This window comes from Sesamum indicum, linkage group LG11 (genome assembly GCF_026168435.1).
Source record: "Sesamum indicum cultivar Baizhima isolate 11 linkage group LG11, ASM2616843v1, whole genome shotgun sequence".
In the NCBI taxonomy this organism is placed as follows: Eukaryota; Viridiplantae; Streptophyta; class Magnoliopsida; order Lamiales; family Pedaliaceae; genus Sesamum; species Sesamum indicum.
Window position 1 is genome coordinate 16,638,953 of NC_142667.1, and position 23,213 is coordinate 16,662,165.

A 23,213-nucleotide genomic window follows, 5' to 3' on the forward strand; every position below is an offset into this window, starting at 1 on the left:
TTTTATAATTTTAATCCATGAATCAATTTTTTTTATATATAATTTTTTGAATTTTGGTTATTCAAATTCGTGTTTTAATAAATTTGAGTATTATGGAGGTAGATACTCAAATCAAAAATTAAATATTTTTTATTTATCACTGAGAGTAAAAAATAAATCTAAATTGTTGAATTAAAAAGGGAAGTTCGGGTTTTGATAAATTCTTCCAACGGGATTGTGAGCATCTCCTCCTCTTCTTCTTCTTTCGTTTTTTTTTTTTTTTTTGGCCAAATTAAAGAATAGAGTAAACACACTTATTTTACTAATATGTGGGATAGATTCCAGTCTCCTATAGTAGCTAATTTTGAGAAGAATGCGATTTATATAATAATTGCAGTAGAATTGGTTTTCTTCTCAAAATCGTATTCCGACACTCCTCGCAACAATAGAATGAGGGATTCTTGAACCCCATTGGCTGAAAACTCGTGGAGCCTTATGGGTACGCCACGTCTGACAACCGCTGAACACTCTGGAAATTTCCCCAGCCCCAACGCGAAAGGTATTAATTATAACGGCCCCCCTCCCTGAAATCCTGAAAACATATCACCTCGTCCGTTTTGCCTGCGAAACTCTCAGTTCGAAGACAACCAAAACAAACACCCCATTGGTGCAGGGTTTCGACTATTACAGGATTACAACATGAAGAATCGATTGGCGTTGGCGCTTGTTGTCGTCGGATTAATGTTTATTCTCTTCGTAGAATCGAAAAAACTCGACCCCTACAAGGTAATCCCTGTTAACCAGGCTGTCTCGCCCCCCCCCCCCCCCCCCCGTTTCTCTGGACTTGTTTTTACATTATTTGCTTGGAACTATTTATTGTTGTATTTTCAGAAGGATTGATTTGGATTCGGAGAAGAATGATTTATGAATTAGGATCAGTTCTTAGTTCTGGTTCATAATTGGAGAGGCGGAAGTCTTGCATTGAACGTGTGCTACTTCTTCTTCTTTTTTTTTTTTTGAGTATTTTTCTGTCTAACAACAATATTGTAGTGTAAGAACGAGAATGTGCTTCGCTTCTCTGATTAGAATGGAGAATTACATCATTATGTGGAGAGTTGAGAGCATGGGAAAGATAAATATTACAAGGGGAAGGTTTTATAGCAATACGGAATCATTAGGTTGCAGAACGTATAGCTTCATGTTGCGGGAACATCATCATCTCTTCTTTTACAGTAGTTTTCAGCTTGATCATTACTGTTTGCGGTGAAGACAGTTGTTTCTAGAGGAAGATTTTATCGTAATACAAAAACACAAGGTTGCAGAACACATAGGTTCAGGTTCGTTGCAAAAGTTTTTCGGTGTACATGGCAAGATGATGTTCATGGTTTACCACAAGGTCTACTCAATAGTTCGAAACTATGGGGAATCTCTTAATATCTAAGACGGTAGAAAGAACAAAGAGGAAGATTTTTGCCATCACTATTCCTTGAATAGCTGCTAAGTCGATGCAAATTTGAATTCACAACAGGCTAATTTAATTTTTCTTGACTATTTTTTTTTATTTATATTATCTTCTATTATTCTTGACCAATGGTTATAATTTAGCTACTTACAAATAAGGTTATTTTATAGGTACTTGGGGTTGATCGAAATGCGAGTCAACGGGAAATCCAGAAAGCCTTTCACAAGTATGTGTCTGCTTCAATGTTAAGATCCAGTTAATCTATACCGCTGAATCGGTGTTGCATTTTACTCTGCCTTGTACCAATTTTTCATGTGTGTTTTCTGCAGGCTGTCACTCCAATATCATCCAGACAAAAACAAGAATAAGGGTGCCCAGGAAAAATTTTCGGAGATCAATAATGGTAAAGCACACATATCTTACTGTCCTTTAGTTAGGAGTTTAGCTCCAGATTGTGAACTGGACATAGAATAGTTCAAAATGAAAAAACTTGTTTTACAGTTCCTTTATCCCCTGAAATTGGATGGCTTATAAATATCTGATCTCCTATTGTGCCGAATCGGATGCTTCTTTTCTTTTGGGTTTGGGTTCTTGGTCTATCAAATTATTCTCAAAGTGGTGAAGTCTAATATTTGTTTAACCGTGTTCAGCATATGACATCTTATCTGATGAGCAGAAGAGGAAGAACTATGATCTCTATGGAGATGAAAAAGGTAGTCCTGGATTTGATGCAGGCGGCCCTGGAGGTCACGATGGATATACCTACTTCACTAGTGGTGGATCAGGACAAAGTGGATTTAATTTCAGGCCGGGTGAATGGCAAAATATGGGTGGACAAGGTTCAAAATCATTCTCATTTTCTTTTGGTGGTCCTGATTCTGGCAAGCAAAGCTCATATGGTTTTGGATTCGATGATATCTTTTCCAATTTCTTTGGTGGTGGTATGGGAGGAGGGAGTCAGTTTGGTGGTTTCAGTGGTTCAGCTAGGTCTGAGCATGGGAGGAAGCAGCCCGCTAAGAGCATGCCATCTGTAAATTCTCAGTTGTACAGGAAAGAAATAGTTGATAATGGGATGACGTGGCTTTTATTTTTTTACACATCCAATCTCCGAGGGATCCAATATTATGAATCTGTTATAGAGGAAGTTGGCACCTCACTCCAGGGAGCACTAAAGGTACTTGGGTAATTTGTTTCCTGTATACCATATATTCCAAGTATACTAAGATTTATGTGCTTTCTTATACAGGTTGGAAGTATGAATTGTGAATCCGATGCATCCTTTTGCAAGGAGCTTGGCGTCTATCCTCGCAGAGAACCTAAAATCTTTGTTTACTCATATGCATCTAGTGAAAAAGGTTCATTGGTTGAGTATGATGGTGATTTGGATGTCAAATCCCTGAAAAGTTTCTGTCAAGACCATTTACCCAGATTTTCGAAGCGCATCAACTTGAATAATTTGGATGCCACTTCTGAGGCTGGAAGGTTACCCAGAGTGTTGCTTCTGTCAACTAAGAAAAGCACCCCCGTTATTTGGCGTGTACTTAGTGGCTTGTACCGCAAGCGTTTTGTATTCAACGACGCAGAGGTACTTCAATTTTCGTGCAACTTGATATGGAAAGATTTGTTTCTCGGGAAATTGGGATAATTGCCTAATTCTTTTAATCAGAAACTGTACTGAGATATTTTGTTCTGTGCTTTACTTACCTCAAATGGTTTTGTGATGATTGTTCTGGAAATTGTAGGTTCATGACATATCAGATGCATCAGTCAGAAAATTAGGCATTGATTCACTTCCAGCTATCATTGGTTGGCTATCAAATGGGGAGAAGCAGATTCTCAAAGCTGGGATATCCGTGAAAGATCTGAAAACTGCAATTCAAGAGCTTAGTGGCTTGCTCGACAATTTTGAGAAAAAGAATAGGAAAGTGTCTTCAGTGAAAAAGAATCCTACTGAATCAGGAGAGAGAGACATACCATTGCTTACAACATCAAATTTTTATGACATCTGCGGCGAGAAAGTTCCTGTCTGCGTAATTGGTATTTTCAGGTCATCGGCTACAAGGGACAAGCTACAAAAGATTCTGCAATCTGTAAGTATCTTCATTCCTGAATATTGTGTAACTCCGCAACCATCTAATCTCTTACTGAGCAAAAGCAGTGAAACGATCCCGCCCATCTTTCAGACGTTTTCTGTTGAGTGATGCTGTAGCTATGTCCCGGTGAGAGTTCAGTGTTGTCTGCTAGGGGTCAATTAAATTATATCAAAACTTGACAAACCTAGTATCCTAAGATGTTATTCAACCGGGATCCTGCCTTCTGATTTTGATAATCACCGTTAGCTGTGGACTTGGTAACAAAATTCTGTCTAATCTCTGGTGTCTACCAGGATATCAATATTTAAATTCCATGAGAAGTGTGATTGAAATTTAGAACCCTGATATTGCATTAGTAGTTTCTCCTTATACTCTTTAGCAGTAAGAAAAAACTCGTGTCACAATTTCTATTTTCTCGCTGAGATTTGATTGAATATCCAAGTGTTCCTTTCTTTATGTTCTGTTTTACTTGATTGTCTAGGTGTCTCAGAAATCATTTTCCAGACGACAGAATTTGACCTCTGGTTCGAGGGATGCCGTTTCCTATGCTCTCTTGGATGCTTCAAAACAGCAATCCTTTTTAAATGCCTTTGATAAATCAGGGTTCAGGTCGTCAGACAAGCTCTTGGTGGCCTACAAACCGAAGAGAGGAACATATGCTACGTCTCAGGGTGAAATAACTGAAGAAGCGGCAGAGAGGTTTATAAGTTCAGTACTCAATGGAGACGTCCAATTTACTAAAGCAAGACAGAAGCCTACGCTAAAATGACATCTGAATTATCTGAGGAATATGCCTCAATCAAGTTGCCAGCAATAAGCCCCCAGACATGATAACCGTTTCTTTTGTGGTTTGGTTTGGACCTTATTCTGTTTGGCCTTTGACACCATGTAGATATGTGAATATCAGGCTTCTGTTTTTAACCTGGAACTGCGGACTACTTAGCTGAGGAAAAAGTTGCCTCCAGCTTCATCGACTCACTTCGGAATCTTACCACCTTAAAGTGTGGTAATGAATGGTCGAATTTTTTCAATAGAGTTTTGGTTGCAACTTTCTAGACAGCAATAGGAATGTGTGTGGATATTGTAACTTATACATGAAATTTGACAAGGTAGAGTTAAATCTACTTGGAGGACCAATATCTCTCTTAACAGAAGAAAATTTGTGGACGGTGGCGAGTAGTTGGCTAACTGGACCATTATGACTCTTAAAATGGCTCGATCTCCCTTCTCTTAAGTCAGTCTTGTTGACTCTAAAAATGGCTCAATCTCAAGGCAATCTTGTTGACTTTAAAAATGGCAAAATGGCTCAATCTCCCTTAAGGCAGTCTTGTTGACTCTAAAAATGGCTCAATCTCCCTTCTCTTAATGCAGTCTTGATGACTCTGAAAATGGCTCAATCTCCCTTCTGTAAAGTGAGTCTTATTTTACACAAAAGATACTGCGTGGCACTTGACAAATCTAGATTATAATATCTTTATGTACTAATTCTGGTAATGGTCACAATCAAGCGAAAATTTTATTTGTCACTGGGCAGTGATGTTAGTGCGTACCTTTTTCTTACTGTGGAAAGAATATGCAAAGGACACACCTAAAGGCAGGGAAAAATAGATAAAAGTCGATCGGATCCGGATCAAACCATACGTCTGGTGGCAAGCCCATGGAATAAAGCCCACGGACTCAGGTGCGCGAGTTCCAAGCCCAATCATCCGACGGAGGGGACTTCTACAATGTTACATGCAGTGTCCACGTGGCCTCCGCTGACTCAGCGTACATCTGTATCTGCATCTAGATGCCAGTTGCCAAGAAGTAGGCTGTATTACTCTTCTTGCACTTGTCTTTGAATTTTGACTGGTGGTATCGTAATCACTAATCGGACAATTGAATTGAGAGGCAGCTGGTATTTAATTTGCCCTCGTCACCAGTCTTTGTTGAAGTCCAAGATTGATACATGGGAACATTTCATATAACCTACCTACCTACCTACCCACCACAAACATAGGGACAGTAAAATCGGAAGGGCGACGTATTGAAAATGAATGTCCCTTCTTCCCTCGGCAAATTTTTTAGATGAAATCAACAATTTGGCATCCAATTTGTCTCCTAGTCGAAAAGCAAATATTATCTTCTTTTACATTTCACAAATAATTAGTAAACCACTCATTAGATATAGTATTAAGTTGTACGGTATTTTATAATACATTTAATTTAATACAAACAGATTACAAGAAATTTAATGAATGAGATGATTGGAAATAAGGTAATAACATTACAGTCTGTTTACCAGAGTTTCTTAATAAATCTAACCTACTGCTGTGTGTTACATATGTGGATGCGGATTGGCAGCATGTGATAAAACCTTCACTGTAGAAAACCAATTGGCGAAAAAATGATTCTGGTCTCTTCCTACCCCGAAAACAAGAGTCCACCGCCTTTGAAATGATTCCTCAAATCACGAGCACTAGCACTAGCAATACCAGTCGCGCCCGATCCAAACCCGTAACCGCCCCCCGTTTGTTCCTTCCCCCCTCCAGCTATAAATTGCTTCGTCTTCTTCACTTCCTCCACCACCCAACAAATCAGTCTATAGCACTATAATCTCATCACTTAAAACCCACTCTTACATTCTGATCCTCAAACTAATACTCTTTTAATTGCTACTGCTTTTCTGCATTTGTTGTTGCCTTCTCTCATAATGGAAACGAAGATAGGTTCGTTGGACTCTTGTAAGCCAGCCACCTGTAATGACGTCGGTAGCCTCCCCTCCAATGGTGTCGTCTCCACTATCCAGTCCTCCGTCGTGCCGTTTAACTCTGCTGAGGCCACGCTCGGCCGCCATCTGGCCCGCCGCCTCGTTCAGATCGGCGTCAGTGACGTCTTCTCTGTTCCCGGCGACTTCAACTTGACGCTGCTTGATCATCTCATAGCCGAGCCTAGCCTCAACTTGATCGGCTGTTGCAACGAGCTCAACGCCGGCTATGCGGCCGACGGCTATGCCAGGGCTCGAGGAGTTGGCGCATGCGTCGTCACTTTTACTGTCGGAGGTTTGAGTGTTCTCAATGCGATCGCCGGCGCCTACAGTGAGAATCTTCCGGTGATATGTATTGTTGGAGGACCGAACTCGAATGACTATGGTACTAACCGGGTCCTACATCACACTATCGGATTACCGGATTTCAGCCAGGAGCTACGTTGCTTCCAGACTGTTACTTGCTTTCAGGTACGATTTTTCATATGCATTTATATACTCTAGTCTCCTAGACATTTATACTCGGTTCATCGCCATCGGATATAACAAGCGAGCTTCACCAAGCGTTTGCTTATACTACCGTCTCACGGCAATATCTTGGAGAATGACATTACAATAAGTTATATATTCTTTTTTCTTATTTTGTTGATCTTAGGCGGTGGTGAATAATTTGGAGGATGCACATGAGTTGATAGATACGGCGATATCCACTGCGTTAAAGGAGAGTAAGCCAGTTTACATAAGCGTCAGCTGCAACTTGCCAGCAATTCCACACCCGACTTTTAGTCGTGAGCCTGTACCGTTTTCTCTCTCCCCAAAGTAAGCTTCAGTTTCATCATTTATCTTCTTAATTCGTGGACTTTTTATGTTGTAAATGCAAGAAATCTTGGTAAAAGTCTTTGGATTTTTATTTTATAGTTCGTAAAAGTTATCCACAGTTTTATGTTAATGATTCAAGTTTGTTTTTTCTGCTACACTTGGAAATGCGAATTACTATATGATTATTTAGTGTTCTTCTTTCGTAATGACAGAACCTGCTCAGAAGTAATATGATATAAGAGTTGGGCATGAAGGTTAATGAATTATGTGCTTACAGGAATTATAGTCATATTTATTCTTTTTCCCCGTTCATAGGTTGAGTAACAAAATGGGCCTGGAAGCTGCAGTTGAAGCGGCAGCTGAGTTCTTGAACAAGGCCGTGAAACCAGTGATGGTAGGAGGACCAAAACTGCGTGTTGCAAAAGCATGCAATGCCTTTGTTCAATTGGCCGATGCTTGTGGCTATGCCCTTGCAGTTATGCCGTCAGCTAAAGGGCTAGTTCCAGAGCACCACTCCCATTTCATTGGTACCTACTGGGGGGCTGTGAGTACTGCCTTCTGCGCTGAAATTGTGGAATCAGCTGATGCTTATCTGTTCGCCGGACCAATATTTAACGACTACAGTTCTGTCGGGTACTCTCTGCTTCTCAAGAAAGAGAAGGCAATTATTGTGCAGCCTGATCGTGTGATCATTGGTAATGGACCGGCATTTGGATGTGTCCTAATGAAGGATTTCTTAATTGCTCTTGGAAAAAGGCTCAAGCCTAATGCAACTGCTTATGAGAACTACCACAGGATTTATGTGCCTGACGGGCATCCTCTGAAAAGTGAGCCCAAGGAGGCATTGAGAGTAAATGTTTTGTTTCAGCATATTCAGAAGATGTTGTCTGCGGAAACAGCTGTCATTGCTGAGACAGGAGATTCATGGTTTAACTGCCAGAAACTGAAATTACCCCAAGGATGCGGGTGAGAAATAGCCAGATTTTATATATTATTTTTTGCATCTGCAGTTCACTTGGATGTATTAATTTTCGCTCTGTTTTTATATGGGAATTTGTGTTGCAGGTATGAATTCCAGATGCAATACGGATCCATTGGTTGGTCAGTAGGTGCAACTTTAGGTTATGGGCAGGCTGTACCAAATAAACGAGTGATTGCTTGCATTGGTGATGGTAGCTTTCAGGTATCCCATATAGCTAATAAATTGTGGTGTTACTTTCAGTTTGCATTATGCCATAGCATGGTTTTTTGCAAGTTTGTCCTCTCTTAAAGACCTCTACAGATACATTGATTTGTCCCTTAAATCATCCCCACTCTGGAAATCAATTTTGGTTGGATATCTGATTTCTCAAACCCATGAATAGCTAAGTAGTTACAGACTTACAGTATCATGTTTGTGTTGGCCTGTTAATGAAAAAATTCTTTCCAAGTTCTTCCATGTTCTTGGCCTTGGAGTTTCAACCTATTTCACTTTTTTGTTTGTTTGCTGATCATCAGTACCTATTTCAATCTAATAACCCATGTTCACAAAAATCTTGGTGAATGGCTGTAGGTGACGGCTCAGGATGTGTCAACAATGCTTCGATGTGGTCAGAAGAGTATCATCTTCCTGATAAACAATGGCGGTTACACTATCGAGGTGGAGATCCATGATGGGCCTTATAATGTGATTAAGAACTGGAATTACACTGCCTTAGTTGACGCAATCCATAATGGTGAAGGCAACTGCTGGACCACAAAGGTGAATAGAGTTTTGGTTTAGTTTCTGCTTGTTAACTGGATTAGCCACTAAATCAAATTGCTCCCATCTAACTCTCTCTCTCTCTCTCGCTCTCCTTTTTAGGTCCGATGCGAAGAAGAGCTTATTGAAGCAATTGAGACTGCCACTGGAGCCAAGAAAGAATGTCTGTGTTTCATTGAAGTCATTGTTCACAAGGATGATACAAGCAAAGAACTTCTTGAATGGGGTTCCAGGGTCTCTGCAGCTAACAGCCGCCCGCCAAACCCTCAGTAGATATGCTCAAGCTGCAGAGTGCAGAAAGTGTATCAAATCATCTGATGCTGCTGTTCTATTTTGTGCATTGTTATTAGTTCCCAGTATTCGAACTCCTTTAGCTGTGTTATCACTTGAGTATTGTTAAGAAATATTGATCATATTGGAAAAATCCTGTTACCAGCCGCTCTGAATGGTTGACTTCCTTTTCTCGACTTCTTTGATTCAAGATTCTTTTGGGAGTACTGGAAATTGATGAATGAATATATTCTCTGACATAAAAAAACATGCTGCACGGGGTAGTTGGCTGCCAGTCACGTTTGAAGTGAATGTCTTAGCGTAGATTTCATTTCATTTGAGATGTGTGGTGTCAGATTCACATAATTGGTTCCCGTCACGTTCAAAGAGAATTTTCCATTCCATTAGGATTCCATTCCATTCGGATGTTACGTTACTCAAAAGGCATTTTAGTTTATGGTACACATAAATTGGAACGTGAATTAAGGTTCAACTTTTCATTTGAATGCCACATCACTTAAAGTATACAGTGAAAAAACAGTAAACTTGCTTTGCATTGGCAGCAGGAATATAGGAAGATACAACCTCAAGTTGTGCTATGGCAAGGAATCGGCCACATCTCTGAATAGTTCCGACCAAAACCCAACCCACGAAGTCTTTAAACCGTGGCCAAGCTCTGGCCACATCTCTGAATAGTTCCGACCAAAACCCAACCCACGAAGTCTTAACCTGTGGCCAAGCTCTTAGGCGATGGTTTGATAACAAAAGCAGCCTACCATCAACTGATGTTAGTCTCCCTCCCACATTTCACAAGAAGTCTACACTATTTTCACCCAAATAAAGAAAACAAAAAAGATTTTAAAAGCCAGCTGTGACAAGGTATTGTGTAAACTAAGAAGCAGTGATTGTTCCTAACTGACACAAGCTAGAAATCAGTACCTGTGGAAGAGACAAGCCGGCCATTTTGGAGTAGATCAGCAGAAAATGGGGCTTGACAAGAGCTAATATGTGATTTGAGGCGAGGTATATTTGGATGTGCACTTCGACACCGGTGGCACCGCAGCTCCATTGCCAGGCACTTGTCGTCTTTCAATGTAACACGTCCAACATCTTCGAGTTCCTTTATCACAACTACTGAATCAAGGAAGAATGGAGTGGTGAATGAGTTCCAATGCTTCTTGTTCTTCAGATGGATGGAGTCGAAATCCTGGCTAATTACATGAAGGTGCAATTGACGCATTGAAGGGACCTGGAAGAAGGTGAAAAACTCATCTCATGGCACAAAGGCAAATGTTGTGTGATCTTGCAATTTTACATTATGGTGAACAAGTACCATTAGATATTTCTTGTCAATGATTGTATTTAGCAATACTGGACCAAGCATCAGAGGAAAATATTCCAATAAAAAAGTCCAGATCATTTTGTATTGACAAGCATCAGGCTGTTAATTGCCCTTGAACTTAATGCACAACCGCAGCCGCCAAATTAACTAAAGTTTTCACAGCTGCTTTTATTGCTTGAGGAGGAAAACAAAAATAATTTTGAACCTACCATGATGTAGTTAATTTCCCAGCAAATGTTCAATAAGGGGTTACAGCAGTAAGAAATACTGACCCCCTGAGGTTAAAAACAGAACTCACCGAGTGGTATCCAAGGCGAAATGACAAAGATTTATTTTCATTGAGGAACTTTACTGCCCATTTCAAGCCAACAGCATGCATTGTCTTCAACAATGGGACGTGCTCTCTACATATATCAGCAATGCTGTCGAGACCATCAACCCGCGCTAATACTAAGAGGTGCCGCTGAGCCTGCAGTAGGAAAAAGAATAAAATATTTCAAATAACTCTCTCCCGCTTTTTCCTCTTCTAAATTTCTTTTGGGGGGGGGAAAGGAGCGAGACCTTTGGATAAGCATCATTCATCACTAAAACATCATCTGATATCTCAAGAATAACGTTCTTGTGCTTGTTGGGATGCATAGCAACATCATGAAGGGCTTGTGCCCATGACGCCCAGGACTTGGTCATGTTCACGCTTTTATCCTGGATTTTTTCCTCATCCATCAAGCTGCTGGCACCAGATTTAAGGTCCAGTCGGAGTCCCTTATACTTTTTGCTCCTTTCAGATTCATAATCAGCTTCCCTTTTGGCCTTCTGATCATCATTAGTAGGGATTACCTCTTGGAATCCTCCAGATTCTAATGGTCTTCCACTGTTGTGTATAGAGGCTACTCCATGGGACCTAACTATAGAAACAAACCCTTCAAAGAGAGATGAATAAGCTTCACGAAGTATCTTGCATCCCTGAACATAGTCATCTTTAAGACAATCAGGTCTCATGGGGTTCATATTTGGTCCAAGAACATGAATGACATGGGTTACACCTTCCCTAGCAAACAATGGAGAAGATGAAGGAAGTGGCACAACAACTGATTTTCCAGGACTAAGGGACACAGCCTTTTCTTTGGTTGCAATTTCTAGTGCAGAACCTGCAGCTTTGAAGATAGCAGCATTTACCCCCCCACCTCCTGGTTTTAAACGCCTGCACAAAGTTAAAATTTTAAATTATCTACCTGAAAGATGCAAACATGGATCGTAATATGAACTGGAACTCGAATCTCAATCGGAAAATAAGTGACATTCATCTTTATTATGCTTGACAGGCATGTGAATACTATGCTCAGATCACGTAACATACTAGCAAGCTGATGAACAATGAGCAAGTGATACAATAGAACTCTGAAAAATTGCGCTCTACAATGATTACCATCTGAACCTCTACAAGGCTTTAGAAGCTTGCGGTATTATGCAAGCTTCACAAACTATTGCACTGGAAACCTGTCCCACACATTTTCATCTGTGAACTATCATTTCATGAAGTCAATTCCTCACAGCTTTCTGTGCATGTTATACAACAATTTTCTAATCATTTTCCATGCCAATTGGCAATAAATTTCTCGGAAAAACCCCCATGGAAGCCAATATGTTTGAAAGCAAAACTTATCCATCAGAACTTACATAATTACTAAAAATAACCAAGATGGAGAATGAAGAGATTCAGTGTCAGACAGGAGTAAATAAATCAAACATGTCAGTCAACCATATAGATGTTTGTAAAATGAGTTTGAACAGAGCTCGTTTGATCAAGTCTATGATTCACAAACTCACCAGTTGGCAGCATTAGCAATAACATTACAGTGTAAGCCTCTCTGAGAATGTAGTCGAGTTATATCTCCAACAAATGTAAAGAACTTATTGGAGTCAATGTTCTTTTGTGCAGCTTTAGTCTTAACCAGGGACAATATTTTTGATCCCTGCGACAGATCTACTAAAACAAGTCTAGCCTTCCCAATCCTACCGATAAATTCCTCAACTTTCTCAACAATAATGTCAGATGCCTTCTCAAGATTGAATTGAAAGTCTGCAGTAGAAATAGATGGAAATGCCAAAGTGGGAATACTGTTGGCAGAATTGGCACCAGAAGTAGAGGTAATGTCCAATTCATTACTTTTTCCCACCTTCTCGAGAGCAGCAGAATCCATTTTGCTTCTCTGCAGGACAGTATCCTCTCCCACAGATAGTTTGTTCGGGCTACACTTCTGACGGACAGTTGGATCACATCCAGCATTACCAGAAGGATCTACTTTTTTAAGAAATTTCATTATCCCTAGTTGAATCTTGGCATCTGACTTCTTCTGTCCAAAACAGCCAGAAGGAAGAGAATCTAATGGACTGAGTGAACCATACACATTGACAGCTTCTTTGACATCCCTTTCATCGTGACAAAATGTAATTCGGTCAAACCCTTCACTCAGTTTAGGAAGTTCTTTCTTTGGCACCATTTGATTCACAACAGCAGCAGCTTTCCCACCTTGTAAGTTGCCTTCATGTCCGGTACGCTTCACAGAACGAGAAATACAAAGCTTGGCTGGATGATCAAGCACGACAGCATGTTTCTCCGTCTGTTGGCCACCAAGCTTCAGAAAGTCCGCCCGCTGTTCTCTATCAATGTTGCATCTATCTATAAACACACTCTTACCATCCTTTAAAGCAGTAGCTGCAACTGACAGACACTGAATTTTTGTCCCAGACTTACCATTATTAATAGTATCCTACATTACACGAAAGAGCAAAAACATTTACTAAACTATGAACCATCTTCAATCACGTATAACAAGCAGCAATTTCACACAAAAGAAAATTAAATAGCCAATGAAGCATTTCACCAAACATTTGCAATGCCTATTTTAAAGTGAAAGTTTTCAAAATCCCAAAAGAAACTTTCTAAATTCTCCTCTTTCGGCAACAAAAGGTGTCTGTAATGCAAATAAACCTGGCAAACACGAGCCCAGGGACGGGAAGAAATTCTCATGACTTCATCACTAAAAGTAGATTTCCCACTTCCAGGCAGGCCCACCAATACTACTACGATTGGCTTGGTTTCCTTCTTTTCTTCCCCTTCACAATAGAAAGAGAAAAGGAAAGAGATGCTTCATGATTTGTTTTGCAATATATCATTGGACCACACTTCATGAAGAATGAGCGAAAAAAGAACAAACTTTACGAGTATTGCACCTGTAAACGGTGCTTTTTCTCGATCAATTTCCATCGACTCCATCATTAGTTGGCCAAGAGATGCAATAAAGACTCCGTCTCCCCCTCAGTTCAAATGCCGGAGTTGATGTTGAACACACCAGCACGCTTTTCATAAAAGCGTTGTTGTTAACCAAAGTCGCTTCATCATTTCCTACCAAAAAATAAAAAATAAGGATAAAATGCCAATTTACATTTTACACCATCAGGTTTTGGTTTAACAGTGCAATTATGCAATATTAAATTTATACTATTATACAGAAAATAGATGCTATAAACACAGTGTGATAATTTTAACAACATAATATTAATTTTTTGGTTATCTTAAAAATGTCTCCTCAACTAATAAGATAATTATTTAATTAATTTTTTAAGTTTTAATTTAATTAACTGCTCAATTTAATATATTTTATTATGATTTACATATTTTTTTGTTTTGTAAAATTTTATTCGATTATTAAAGATAGAAAATGTAGAAAAAATTTTCATATATTCAAATTAAAATAAATTTTAAAAAAATAAGGCGGTGAAAATAGTAACTAGATAATCCGAATTTTTAAGTTTTAAGTTAATTTAACTGCTCAATTTAATATATTTTATTTTTATTTTTATATTTTAAATTTTTATTCGATTATTTACGAGAGAAATGTAGAAATAAATTTTGAATTTTCAAATTAAATAAATTTTAAAAATATGGTGAAAACAGTAACTATAAAAATTAAACTAAGTAGAGGGACGTATCCCTTGGTTTGTTGAAGGAAACACTAATTAATTTATAATTATTGTATTACATCTTTTTTTATTTATAAAAATTATATTTATCGAAAAAAAAAAAAAAAGATAGAAAGAGGGCATTGAATTTGATACTGAACTGGGCTGGGCTTTAATAAGTTGGACGAGCCCAACAAGTCTGCGGCCCATTTAAAGCGAAAGGAGTCACTATAAATATCTCGGCAAACCCTAGGGTTTTGTATGTCGTTGCCTTCCAACCAACCGTGACTCCTTTTCTTCTAGGGTTCTCAAAGGGAGGCGCCCGCGGTTTCGTCACTGTTTCTCTTTCACCATGAGAGCCAAGGTAAAGTGCCTTATTCGTTTCTCATTCTTATTCACGGGTCGTTTTATTGCATTGGCTTACATCTTGACGCTTTATTTTGGGGAATTGACAGTGGAAGAAGAAGCGTATGAGAAGATTGAAGAGGAAGCGCCGAAAGATGAGGCAGAGATCCAAGTAGAGCTCCGCACTTTTTGCTGTTTCCTGATCGGTGCTTCGGGGTTTTCCTAGGGTTGCTTTTCTATTTGATTTTATTTACCGTTTACGTGGATTTTAATATGTAATAGTATGTTTTTACTCTTCGGTACTGCGTTGAGTAATCAACTATTTAATCGAATGAGATTCCTTTGGAGAATTTTCTAGGGCTTCTACCGTTATCTTCCAATTTTATTTGTTCATGTGCTGTGTGTCTGCTTCATAATTTGTGGTTCTATGGTTGGGTATGGTGATTGGAGCTTTGTTAGAATTTTGTAGAATGCGGTTGCTAGTTTAATAGTATATTCAGCGTACGCACAACTATTGTGGGGATCTGTTGTGGTTACTGTTCTTGGTTAGGAGCTCAGTTAATGTTTGGGTATCGAAATACTTTTTGGTGCAATGTTTGGGCTTGCTTTGTGAACTGAGACACATTACAATGTACACCATGGGTTCTATATGCACTTGAATTTACCTGGATCACAATTCTTTTTGAGGCATTATATAATTTCTTTTGATTGAATAAGTACAAGTTGTCTGGCCACTGGAAGTAGTAGAAATGTGATCTTGTTGATGGTTTGTTATAGTTGTTTCTATTGGCCGGACTGTTACTTTGCCTTTTTATTTGTTTAGGAAGAGTGAATAAACATGCAAGTGTTGGATCAACCTTAAATGGTATTGTTGCTACTGATTTATTGTTCACTATTGGAGAGCAGGGGTGTCGGATTTTGATTATTTGTGAGATCCATTTGTTGTGAATGGTGTTAAGGTCAGAGTGTTGTATAGGTTCATTGATGGGATTACGGCCTAAATTTTCCTGATTACATGAATTTTATAGAATTTTAGTCCTTGTCCTTGTAGTTGCAATTATGCTTTGTTTTGGTAGTTTGAGGTTATAACATATTTTTAAGTAGTCTCGATTCCTTTGTTAGTTGTTATTGATACTGCTTAATATTCGCCATGGTAATGAGAAAGAGTGGCTTTTCAATATATTTTGGTGTACCAATTGCCTAAGTTGGCAGATGATTTTGGAGATAGTTTTTGTTAAACGTATTTGTAGGTAGGGTGCATGTAATAAGTTGAAAAACTGACTTATTTTTCATTATTCTCTAAAATTAGATAGGGAGAGATCGAGTGTAAAGTGTGTTGCGTGTCATGATCTCATTCATGAAATATATTTTTTCTTGCGTATGTAAATCTCTTTATAAGATTCTTTTTAAATATTTTTGTACCCCTTTTCTCTTTCTTAAAAGTATATAATATAAAATAAATTCGAGTCTTATATTTTATCTTGTGCTTAATATATTATTTTGCAGTACATCTATTATTATTATTATTATAATATTTTCATCTCATGTTTAAATACATGCTTAATTTTTTTCTCATCTCCATCAAATAATTTCATCTTATTTTTCTCTGAGACAAGATGAGCAAAAGATGTCCGATAATTCCTCCTTTAACGTTTATTGCCATAGTATCGATGCAAAAGTCCAACTAGTAAGATGTAAGAAAAAAGTGGGGGAGATTTGTATGGTCATTTTTCAACTTTTGGTCCTTGGGAAAACCATACGCATGCCCCCCTTGCGCAACATATTGGTTGGTTAGCTGTCAGCTATCTCCTGCCTCTTCCGGACAACAGTTTTTAATGCCATCATATCTAGGAAAAGATGTCGAATTTTCACCCCTTCCCTTTCATAGTAGTGGTATTGGAGTCAAAAAACAATTAGACTAATAGCAATATAATAAAGAGAAGTTATCAAGATTTGGAGAAGTAGAACGAATTTATAGTTTGAACACAAAGAAATTTGATCTTATATCAAATATTCTCTCTTATTTTCCACCTTAATTATTTACTGGGTCCTGGAGACCACCGGCTAGTCAACCACTTGAGTCTTTCCTATGGCAGCTTAAATTCACAATTCTGCTTGCTCAAATTTGTGTCGCATCCTCTTAAAAATGATAGCACTAACACAGTTGTTTTTTCTCTCTTTACTCTCAATATTTTGTAATACGAATGTTGCTCCGGTATTCAGCCAATGCCTGGAGGATCAAAAGTCTCTTCTACTAGGACTAAAAAATAGCTTATTATTCAATTATTCTGCTTCAAGAAAACTGGTTCGGTGGAATCAGACTACAGATTGCTGCAGTTGGGATGGGGTAGAATGTGATGTTGCTGGTCATGTAATCAGTTTGCTCCTCGACAAGGAGATTATTTTCAGTGGGATTGAGAGTTCAGAAGATCTTTTCCGACTTAGTTACCTTCAGAAGCTAAATTTGGCATTCAACAGCTTTGACGGCATTCAGATTCCTACGAGGCTTCAGAATCTTACAAATTTGACACACTTGAACTTGTCAAATGCTGGTTTTGGAGGACAGGTCCCAAATGAAATTCTGAGCATGAGGAGCTTGGTTAGTCTTGATCTCTCCTCCTATTTTCCAGGCATCCCACCGTTGAAACTCGAGAGTCCAAATTTGCAGATGCTTGTTCAGAATCTTACAGGGCTCAGAGAACTTTATCTCGATTCGGTTGATGTTTCAGCTCAGGGGAGTAATTGGTCGCAGGTTCTATCTTCCTCTTTACCTGATTTAAGAAACTTGAGCTTGTGCGGTTGCTATCTGCGAGGGCCTATAGACGCTTCCCTTACCAAGCTTCGATCCCTCTCAGTTCTCCTCCTTGATAGGAACAATCTGGCCTCTGAAGTTGCTGACTTCTTTGCAAATTTCTCCAGATTGACAACCCTAAGTCTTTCTTCTTGTTCTCTGGTGGGATCTGTTGCAGAAAAGATCTTTCAGCTACATAGTTTGCAAAAGCTCGATTTATCAGACAACTTGCAACTTAGTGGTACTCTACCTCAATTCCCTCCTAATGGATCTTTAAGGACTGTAGTACTTAGCTACACCAATTTTTCAGGCTCACTACCAGAATCCATTAGCAACCTTGTCATGTTATCCAGGTTGGAGCTGTCCAATTGTAGCTTTACCGGACCAATTCCACCCACAATAGCAAACCTTACCGAGCTGGAAATCTTGGATATCTCATCTAACAACTTCACTGGTTCGCTCCCTCTGTTTCAATCGTCCAAAAAACTCACCTACATAGATGCTGCTCATAATAGTCTAACGGGCTTACTTTCCTCTAAGCATTTTGAAGGCCTTAAAGATCTTGAGTACATTAATTTAGGGCAAAATTTACTTGGTGGCAGTATTCCGTCCGCTTTGTTTGCTCTTCCATCCTTGCAAAAGCTCCAGCTCTCTAACAATGAGTTTCATGGTCAAGTTAAAGAGTTTTCTAAGCCATCATCCTCTTTACTGGAAGTACTAGATGTCAGCTCTAATCATCTACAAGGACCAATTCCAAAGTTTTTCTCTGAACTTGAGCAGTTGAAAGTACTCTCTCTTTCTTCAAACTTTTTCGATGGCACTGTGCAGCTGGAAATGTTTAGGAACCCCAATTTAGCAAGACTTGAATTGTCCTACAATGACTTGTTTGTTGATTCAACCCGTACCAATTCCAGCTTGCCTATGCTTCCCTCAATCTCTGTGTTGAATTTAGCATCTTGCAAGTTGCAAAAGTTCCCAGAGCTAGCCAGGCATTTAAAACTATTCCGGTTAGACGTTTCATCCAATCAACTCAAGGGAGAGGTACCTAACTGGATTTGGGAAATTGGTAACGATACACTCACACACGTGAATCTTTCTTTCAATGAACTTCATGGTTTCCAGAAGCCTTACAAATTTCCTAGTCTGACTCTCCTGGACTTGCATTCCAACAAGTTCCAGGGTGAGTTACCGATCCCACCCTTCTTCTCTGTTTATGTGGACTATTCTTTTAACTATTTCAGCAACTCTATTCCAAAAGATATTGGCAATTTCATTTACTATGCTTCCTTCTTTTCTGTTTCAAATAATCACCTCACTGGAGAAATCCCCACATCCATTTGCAATGCTACTTTCCTTCAAGTTCTTGATTTGTCTAGTAATGCATTGACTGGTAGTATACCGCCCTGTTTGCCGATGGAAAATTGGAGCTTGGGAGTTCTGAGTCTAGGCAGGAACAACTTCAGTGGCAACATACCAGACACATTTTCGGTTAACTGCAGCCTCAAGACATTAGATCTCAACAGTAATGTTTTGAAAGGGAAGATTCCCGCATCTCTGGTAAATTGCCCGTTGCTAGAAGTCTTGAACATTGGAAACAATGGAATTGAAGACACATTCCCTTGCATGTTGATGAACACGAGTTTGCGTGTCCTGATTCTGCGATCCAACAAATTCTATGGAGACCTTCAATGCTCTGGAGCCATCCAAGGGTGGTCGAATCTTCAAATCATCGACATATCTACCAACAACTTTGGTGGTGATATCTCACTGTTGTCTTTCTCTAACTGGAAGGGAATGATAAGTGTCAACGAAAACCAGTCGCTGTACAACCATCTGCGCTTTGATTACTTGAAACTGAGCGGCTATTACTATCAAGATGCAGTGACGGTAACCATGAAAGGCCTCGAGATGGAACTAACGAAAATTTTAGTTGTCTTCACATCCATAGATTTCTCGAGAAACAAGTTCCATGGGAGCATACCGCGTACAATAGGAGATCTCGAATCTTTGTATCTTCTCAATTTATCTCATAACGCCCTGACAGGCCTTATCCCTACATCAATCAAGAACTTGAGACAGCTTGGTTCTTTGGACCTATCGGTGAACCATCTAACTGGGAAAATCCCCCAGGAGCTCGCTAGTCTCACTTTCTTGTCATTCTTAAACCTGTCTTTCAATAGACTTTTGGGCAAGATCCCTCAAGGCCCTCAGTTACAAACATTTTCAGCAGCTTCCTATGAAGGAAATGCTGGTTTGTGTGGATTTCCAGTAAACATAAGTTGCAATGACGAAGTGCGTGGTGAAAATTCATCCCCAGAGCTTCAAAATGGGCAATTGTATCCAGAGACAGAGATCGAATGGAGCTACATATCTGCAGCTTTGGGGTTTGCTGTGGGCTTAGCGAGCACTATTTGGCTACTTCTGTGCTGCAAAAGATGGAGAAAGATATACTTTGAACAAATTGACCGAATTCTTCTAAAGATCTTTCCCCTCACAGATGGAAGAAAAGGAAGAGTCAACACAAATCAAGTGAGGGGACCCTAGTGCTGATGATGTTTTGGGTTTGTAACGTAGGCAGACAAACAGAATACAGGCAGGATTTAGCCCACACGTGTGTGAGTTGCTCTTGACATTTGAATTTAGGAGATTCTAATAGTGCATTATCTGCTTGTGTCTGTGAAGCAAATTTTGCTATTTCAAATCTGTAATAGTACAGCACGCAAGCCCATTGCCTTTTAGGAATTAATTTACTAATATTAACAAAATAATTGCAGGTGAAGATGAAAAAGCAGAGCAAGAACCACTCTCTAAAACCTTAATCTCTTCGCCCTTTTCTTCATAGAAATCACGTGCTTGATTAGTTACACAAAGTTTTCAGGCAACGTGTCAGAGTCTATAGACAGTCTTATAATGTTGTCAAATATTGATCTTAGAGATTGGGGTTTTCCTGGGCCGATTCCAAGTTCAATCAAGGACCTTACTCAGCTTGTCTATTTGGACCTCTCTGTAAATCAGTTTGTTGGTTCTGTTCCAACATTTGCTTTCTTGAAGAATCTTACAGTGATAAACCTTTATAGTAACCGCTTAACAGGTCGAATTCCTGACTCCCTCTGGGAAGGCCTTGAGAAACTAAGTTTTCTTGACTTGAGGAGAATTCACTGGAAGGGGAACTTCCATCATCTCTGTTTGTTCTGCCATCTATAAATGACTCGAATCTCAACAACAACAGCTTCTCCGGTGTAATCAGGGCATTAAATAGTTTTCTTCACTGGAAGTCCTTGAGTTGAATGACAACAATTTAGAAGGTCCAATACCTCGGTTTTTGTTCGAACTCCAAAATCTTTTGAGTCTCTCTCTGTCTGCAAACAAGTTTAATGGATCCGTGCAGCTAACTGATTTTTAAAAGCTGACAAATCTTGTGCATCTTGATCTTACCTACAACCGCCTGTCTGTACAGGTAAGCGAAACAGCAGCTATTCCTTCATTGTTTCCCGGTTAGGAACTCTAATATTGGCATCTTGCAAGCTGCAGAAATTCCCCTTTTTAAGGAATCTGTCGTCATTAATGACGCTAGATCTTTCAGATAATCAATTACATGGTGAAATTCCTAATTGGATATGGGAAGTTGGCGATGGATTTCTTTGCTTCCTGAATCTTTCTCATAATCAATTCAGTCATCTTCAAGAACCTTATGAGTTTCGCGACCATCATTATCTCGATCAACATTCCAACATGCTTCGTGGGGAAATCCCAGTTCCACCACGAACTGCTGTCTTTGTAGACATGTCAAGCAACAAGTTTTCATTTCCTCTCTCAGCCAACATCGGTTATTCTCTTACATCTGCCGTTTTCTTCTCATTAGCAAAAAACAAAATCGTTGGGACAATCCCACCTTCGTTGTGTAACGCAACCCGCCTCCAAATACTAGACCTGTCAAATAACAGGTTGCATGGCAGAATTCCCTCCTGTTTATTTGAAATCACTATTGGCGTGTTGAACTTAAGAAGAAACAATCTCATTGGTGATGTGCCCTACACATTTCCGGTTGGCTGTGGTTTGGAGACTTTGGATCTCAGTTGGAATGCTTTACATGAAAAAGTTCCAAATGCACAGAGCTGGGGGTCTTAAACCTTTGCAACAATGACTTGAAGGACAATTTCCCCTGCTGGCTCAAGAACTTGACTGGCCTCCGTGTTCTTGTGTTAAGTAACAATAAGTTTCATGGAAATATTAGCTGCCTGGGGGATAGTATTACCTGGCCGAATAATTGTCAACATTGCTTCTAATGAGTTCAATGGTGTTTTGCCTGAGAATCTGTTCAAAGACCTGAAAGCATTGACAGCTGATCATGATGGCCCTGATTACTTGAAGTTTCTTTACATAACAGTAGAGCATATTTACTATCAGGATTCGGTGACCCTTACCCTGAAGAGACTGAATGTTCAGCTGGGAAAAATCCTAAACATCTTTACCTCTGTCAACTACTCCAACAACCATTTCCAAGGAATAATACCTGAAACAATAGGAGAGCTGAAATCCCATCATGTTCTCAACTTCTCACACAATGCTCTTTCTGGTCACATCCCGGGATCTATAGGCAATCTGGAGGAACTCGCATCATTAGACCTCTCATTCAACAATCTTAGAGGCGAAATCCCAGAGCAGCTAGCAACCCTTGCATTCCTCTCATTCTTGAACTTGTCATACAACACACTAGTTAGAAGGATTCTATAAAGCAGCCAAATGCAGACGTTTTCCGAAGTTCGTTTCTTGGAAATGAGGGTCTCTGTAGATTTCCCTTGAACAGAACTTGCACTGCTTCTGGATCACCAGCATTTCAACCGCCAACATCAGAAGAAGAGGACCAGAAATCATTGGAGCATGGGATATATGTGAGATTTTTTGCGTCGACACGACCATCAACTGGAAAATGAGAACTGCTGACACAATCTTGCAGGCAAGTTGTATCAGCTGGCCGTTGATTGGTTGAATGTTACCTGTGTTGTTAAACTCTTAAACCCATGTAATAAAACATATATAAGTAATACTAATTATTTACTTGCTATGTTGTATGCTCTTTACTTTCCTAATATTTTTCAGTTATAAATCTCTACCTACCTACTCTGCGGTACACAATCAGAATGTTGTCGGCTTGCATTTCAGTCAATCGGGCCAATATGCAGTTCTTTTGTCACCCTTCAATAAAAATAGAAATTACCTTTGGGGCTGTATAAACATGAATTAAAACAAAAAATAAGGTTGTCCTCTGAACTAATTATAAGAGTTCCATTTTGTGGTATTCAATAAATATATGTATAATCTTATGAATGATAAAATTTGTTAGTATTAATAATGGATTATGTGTGTGTGTATATATATATTGCGCAATGATTGAATTATGTACATATTACATGTATAAATAGAATTTACTTTAAGATGATAATTAAAAATATATAGTTATAGTACTGTTAGAGGGTGTTAGATTTGGATATCCTTTACAATCAAGTGCTTAGAAAAGATTAAGATGAGATGATCAGTTTAATGAAAATGAATACTTAATTTGCTACTGTCGCTTGAGTTTGGACCTAAGGTTCAGTGTCTTCGCTCTTTATGACAACGAAGTCTAGGAAATGTTGGGCTGACAGTAGTTCAATTTGTGTTC

The 23,213-nt window shown here is 39.1% G+C and overlaps 4 protein-coding genes and 1 pseudogene across 8 annotated transcripts; 4 read left to right on the forward strand and 1 right to left on the reverse strand.

The window, feature by feature from the left end:
* Positions 1-422: 422 nt before the first annotated feature.
* ATERDJ3A (DNAJ heat shock N-terminal domain-containing protein) lies at positions 423-4,701 on the forward strand. The gene is made up of 7 exons (XM_011096739.3): positions 423-765; positions 1,612-1,667; positions 1,771-1,844; positions 2,092-2,615; positions 2,688-3,026; positions 3,184-3,531; positions 4,016-4,701. Exons 1-7 carry the CDS (start codon positions 679-681, stop codon positions 4,301-4,303), a joined length of 1,716 nt encoding a protein of 571 aa, XP_011095041.1. The 5' UTR covers positions 423-678; the 3' UTR covers positions 4,304-4,701.
* A 1,334-nt stretch (positions 4,702-6,035) lies between these two features.
* LOC105174592 (pyruvate decarboxylase 1) lies at positions 6,036-9,307 on the forward strand. The gene is made up of 6 exons (XM_011096740.3): positions 6,036-6,751; positions 6,936-7,099; positions 7,415-8,065; positions 8,165-8,282; positions 8,652-8,840; positions 8,943-9,307. The coding sequence occupies exons 1-6, from the start codon at positions 6,227-6,229 to the stop codon at positions 9,111-9,113; spliced, it is 1,818 nt and encodes a 605-aa protein (XP_011095042.2). The 5' UTR covers positions 6,036-6,226; the 3' UTR covers positions 9,114-9,307.
* Positions 9,308-9,580: 273 nt separating this feature from the next.
* APTX (APRATAXIN-like protein) lies at positions 9,581-13,843 on the reverse strand. Of its 4 annotated transcripts, none has more exons than XM_011096741.3 (7): positions 13,687-13,843; positions 13,445-13,569; positions 12,280-13,223; positions 11,014-11,653; positions 10,751-10,921; positions 10,050-10,359; positions 9,581-9,882 (listed from the first exon to the last, which is right to left on the reverse strand). In XM_011096741.3, the coding sequence occupies exons 1-7, from the start codon at positions 13,730-13,732 to the stop codon at positions 9,854-9,856; spliced, it is 2,265 nt and encodes a 754-aa protein (XP_011095043.2). In that variant the 5' UTR covers positions 13,733-13,843; the 3' UTR covers positions 9,581-9,853. The 4 variants fall into 4 exon arrangements, with proteins under 4 accessions (XP_011095043.2, XP_011095046.2, XP_011095047.2 ...); XM_011096744.3 differs by having other exon boundaries at positions 9,581-9,928; XM_011096745.3 differs by having other exon boundaries at positions 9,581-9,933.
* Positions 13,844-16,412: 2,569 nt separating this feature from the next.
* LOC105174594 (receptor-like protein 49) lies at positions 16,413-20,464 on the forward strand. 2 transcript variants are annotated; one of them, XR_016062854.1, is made up of 2 exons: positions 16,413-20,166; positions 20,326-20,464. XR_016062854.1 is itself a non-coding variant. In XM_020697953.2 (1 exon), exon 1 carries the CDS (start codon positions 16,907-16,909, stop codon positions 20,093-20,095), a length of 3,189 nt encoding a protein of 1,062 aa, XP_020553612.1. In that variant the 5' UTR covers positions 16,413-16,906; the 3' UTR covers positions 20,096-20,319. The 2 variants fall into 2 exon arrangements, 1 of the variants encoding a protein (XP_020553612.1); XM_020697953.2 differs by lacking the exon at positions 20,326-20,464 and having other exon boundaries at positions 16,413-20,319.
* On the forward strand, positions 20,363-22,609 carry LOC105174730 (receptor like protein 24-like; annotated as a pseudogene).
* Positions 22,610-23,213: the final 604 nt, after the last annotated feature.

Coding starts and splice junctions, on each gene's coding strand:
- ATERDJ3A (XM_011096739.3), top strand. CDS start 679: ATGAAGAATCGATTGGCGTTGGCGCTTGTTGTCGTCGGATTAATGTTT. Junction 766..1,611: donor AAAAACTCGACCCCTACAAG/GTAATCCCTGTT, acceptor GTTATTTTATAG/GTACTTGGGGTTGATCGAAA. Junction 2,616..2,687: donor CACTCCAGGGAGCACTAAAG/GTACTTGGGTAA, acceptor TTTCTTATACAG/GTTGGAAGTATGAATTGTGA.
- LOC105174592 (XM_011096740.3), top strand. CDS start 6,227: ATGGAAACGAAGATAGGTTCGTTGGACTCTTGTAAGCCAGCCACCTGT. Junction 6,752..6,935: donor AGACTGTTACTTGCTTTCAG/GTACGATTTTTC, acceptor TGTTGATCTTAG/GCGGTGGTGAATAATTTGGA. Junction 8,283..8,651: donor TTGGTGATGGTAGCTTTCAG/GTATCCCATATA, acceptor GAATGGCTGTAG/GTGACGGCTCAGGATGTGTC.
- APTX (XM_011096741.3), bottom strand. CDS start 13,732: ATGATGGAGTCGATGGAAATTGATCGAGAAAAAGCACCGTTTACAG. Junction 11,654..12,279: donor ATTGCTAATGCTGCCAACTG/GTGAGTTTGTGA, acceptor AACTTTGTGCAG/GCGTTTAAAACCAGGAGGTG. Junction 9,883..10,049: donor CCGGCTTGTCTCTTCCACAG/GTACTGATTTCT, acceptor AGTTGATGGTAG/GCTGCTTTTGTTATCAAACC.
- LOC105174594 (XM_020697953.2), top strand. CDS start 16,907: ATGATAGCACTAACACAGTTGTTTTTTCTCTCTTTACTCTCAATATTT.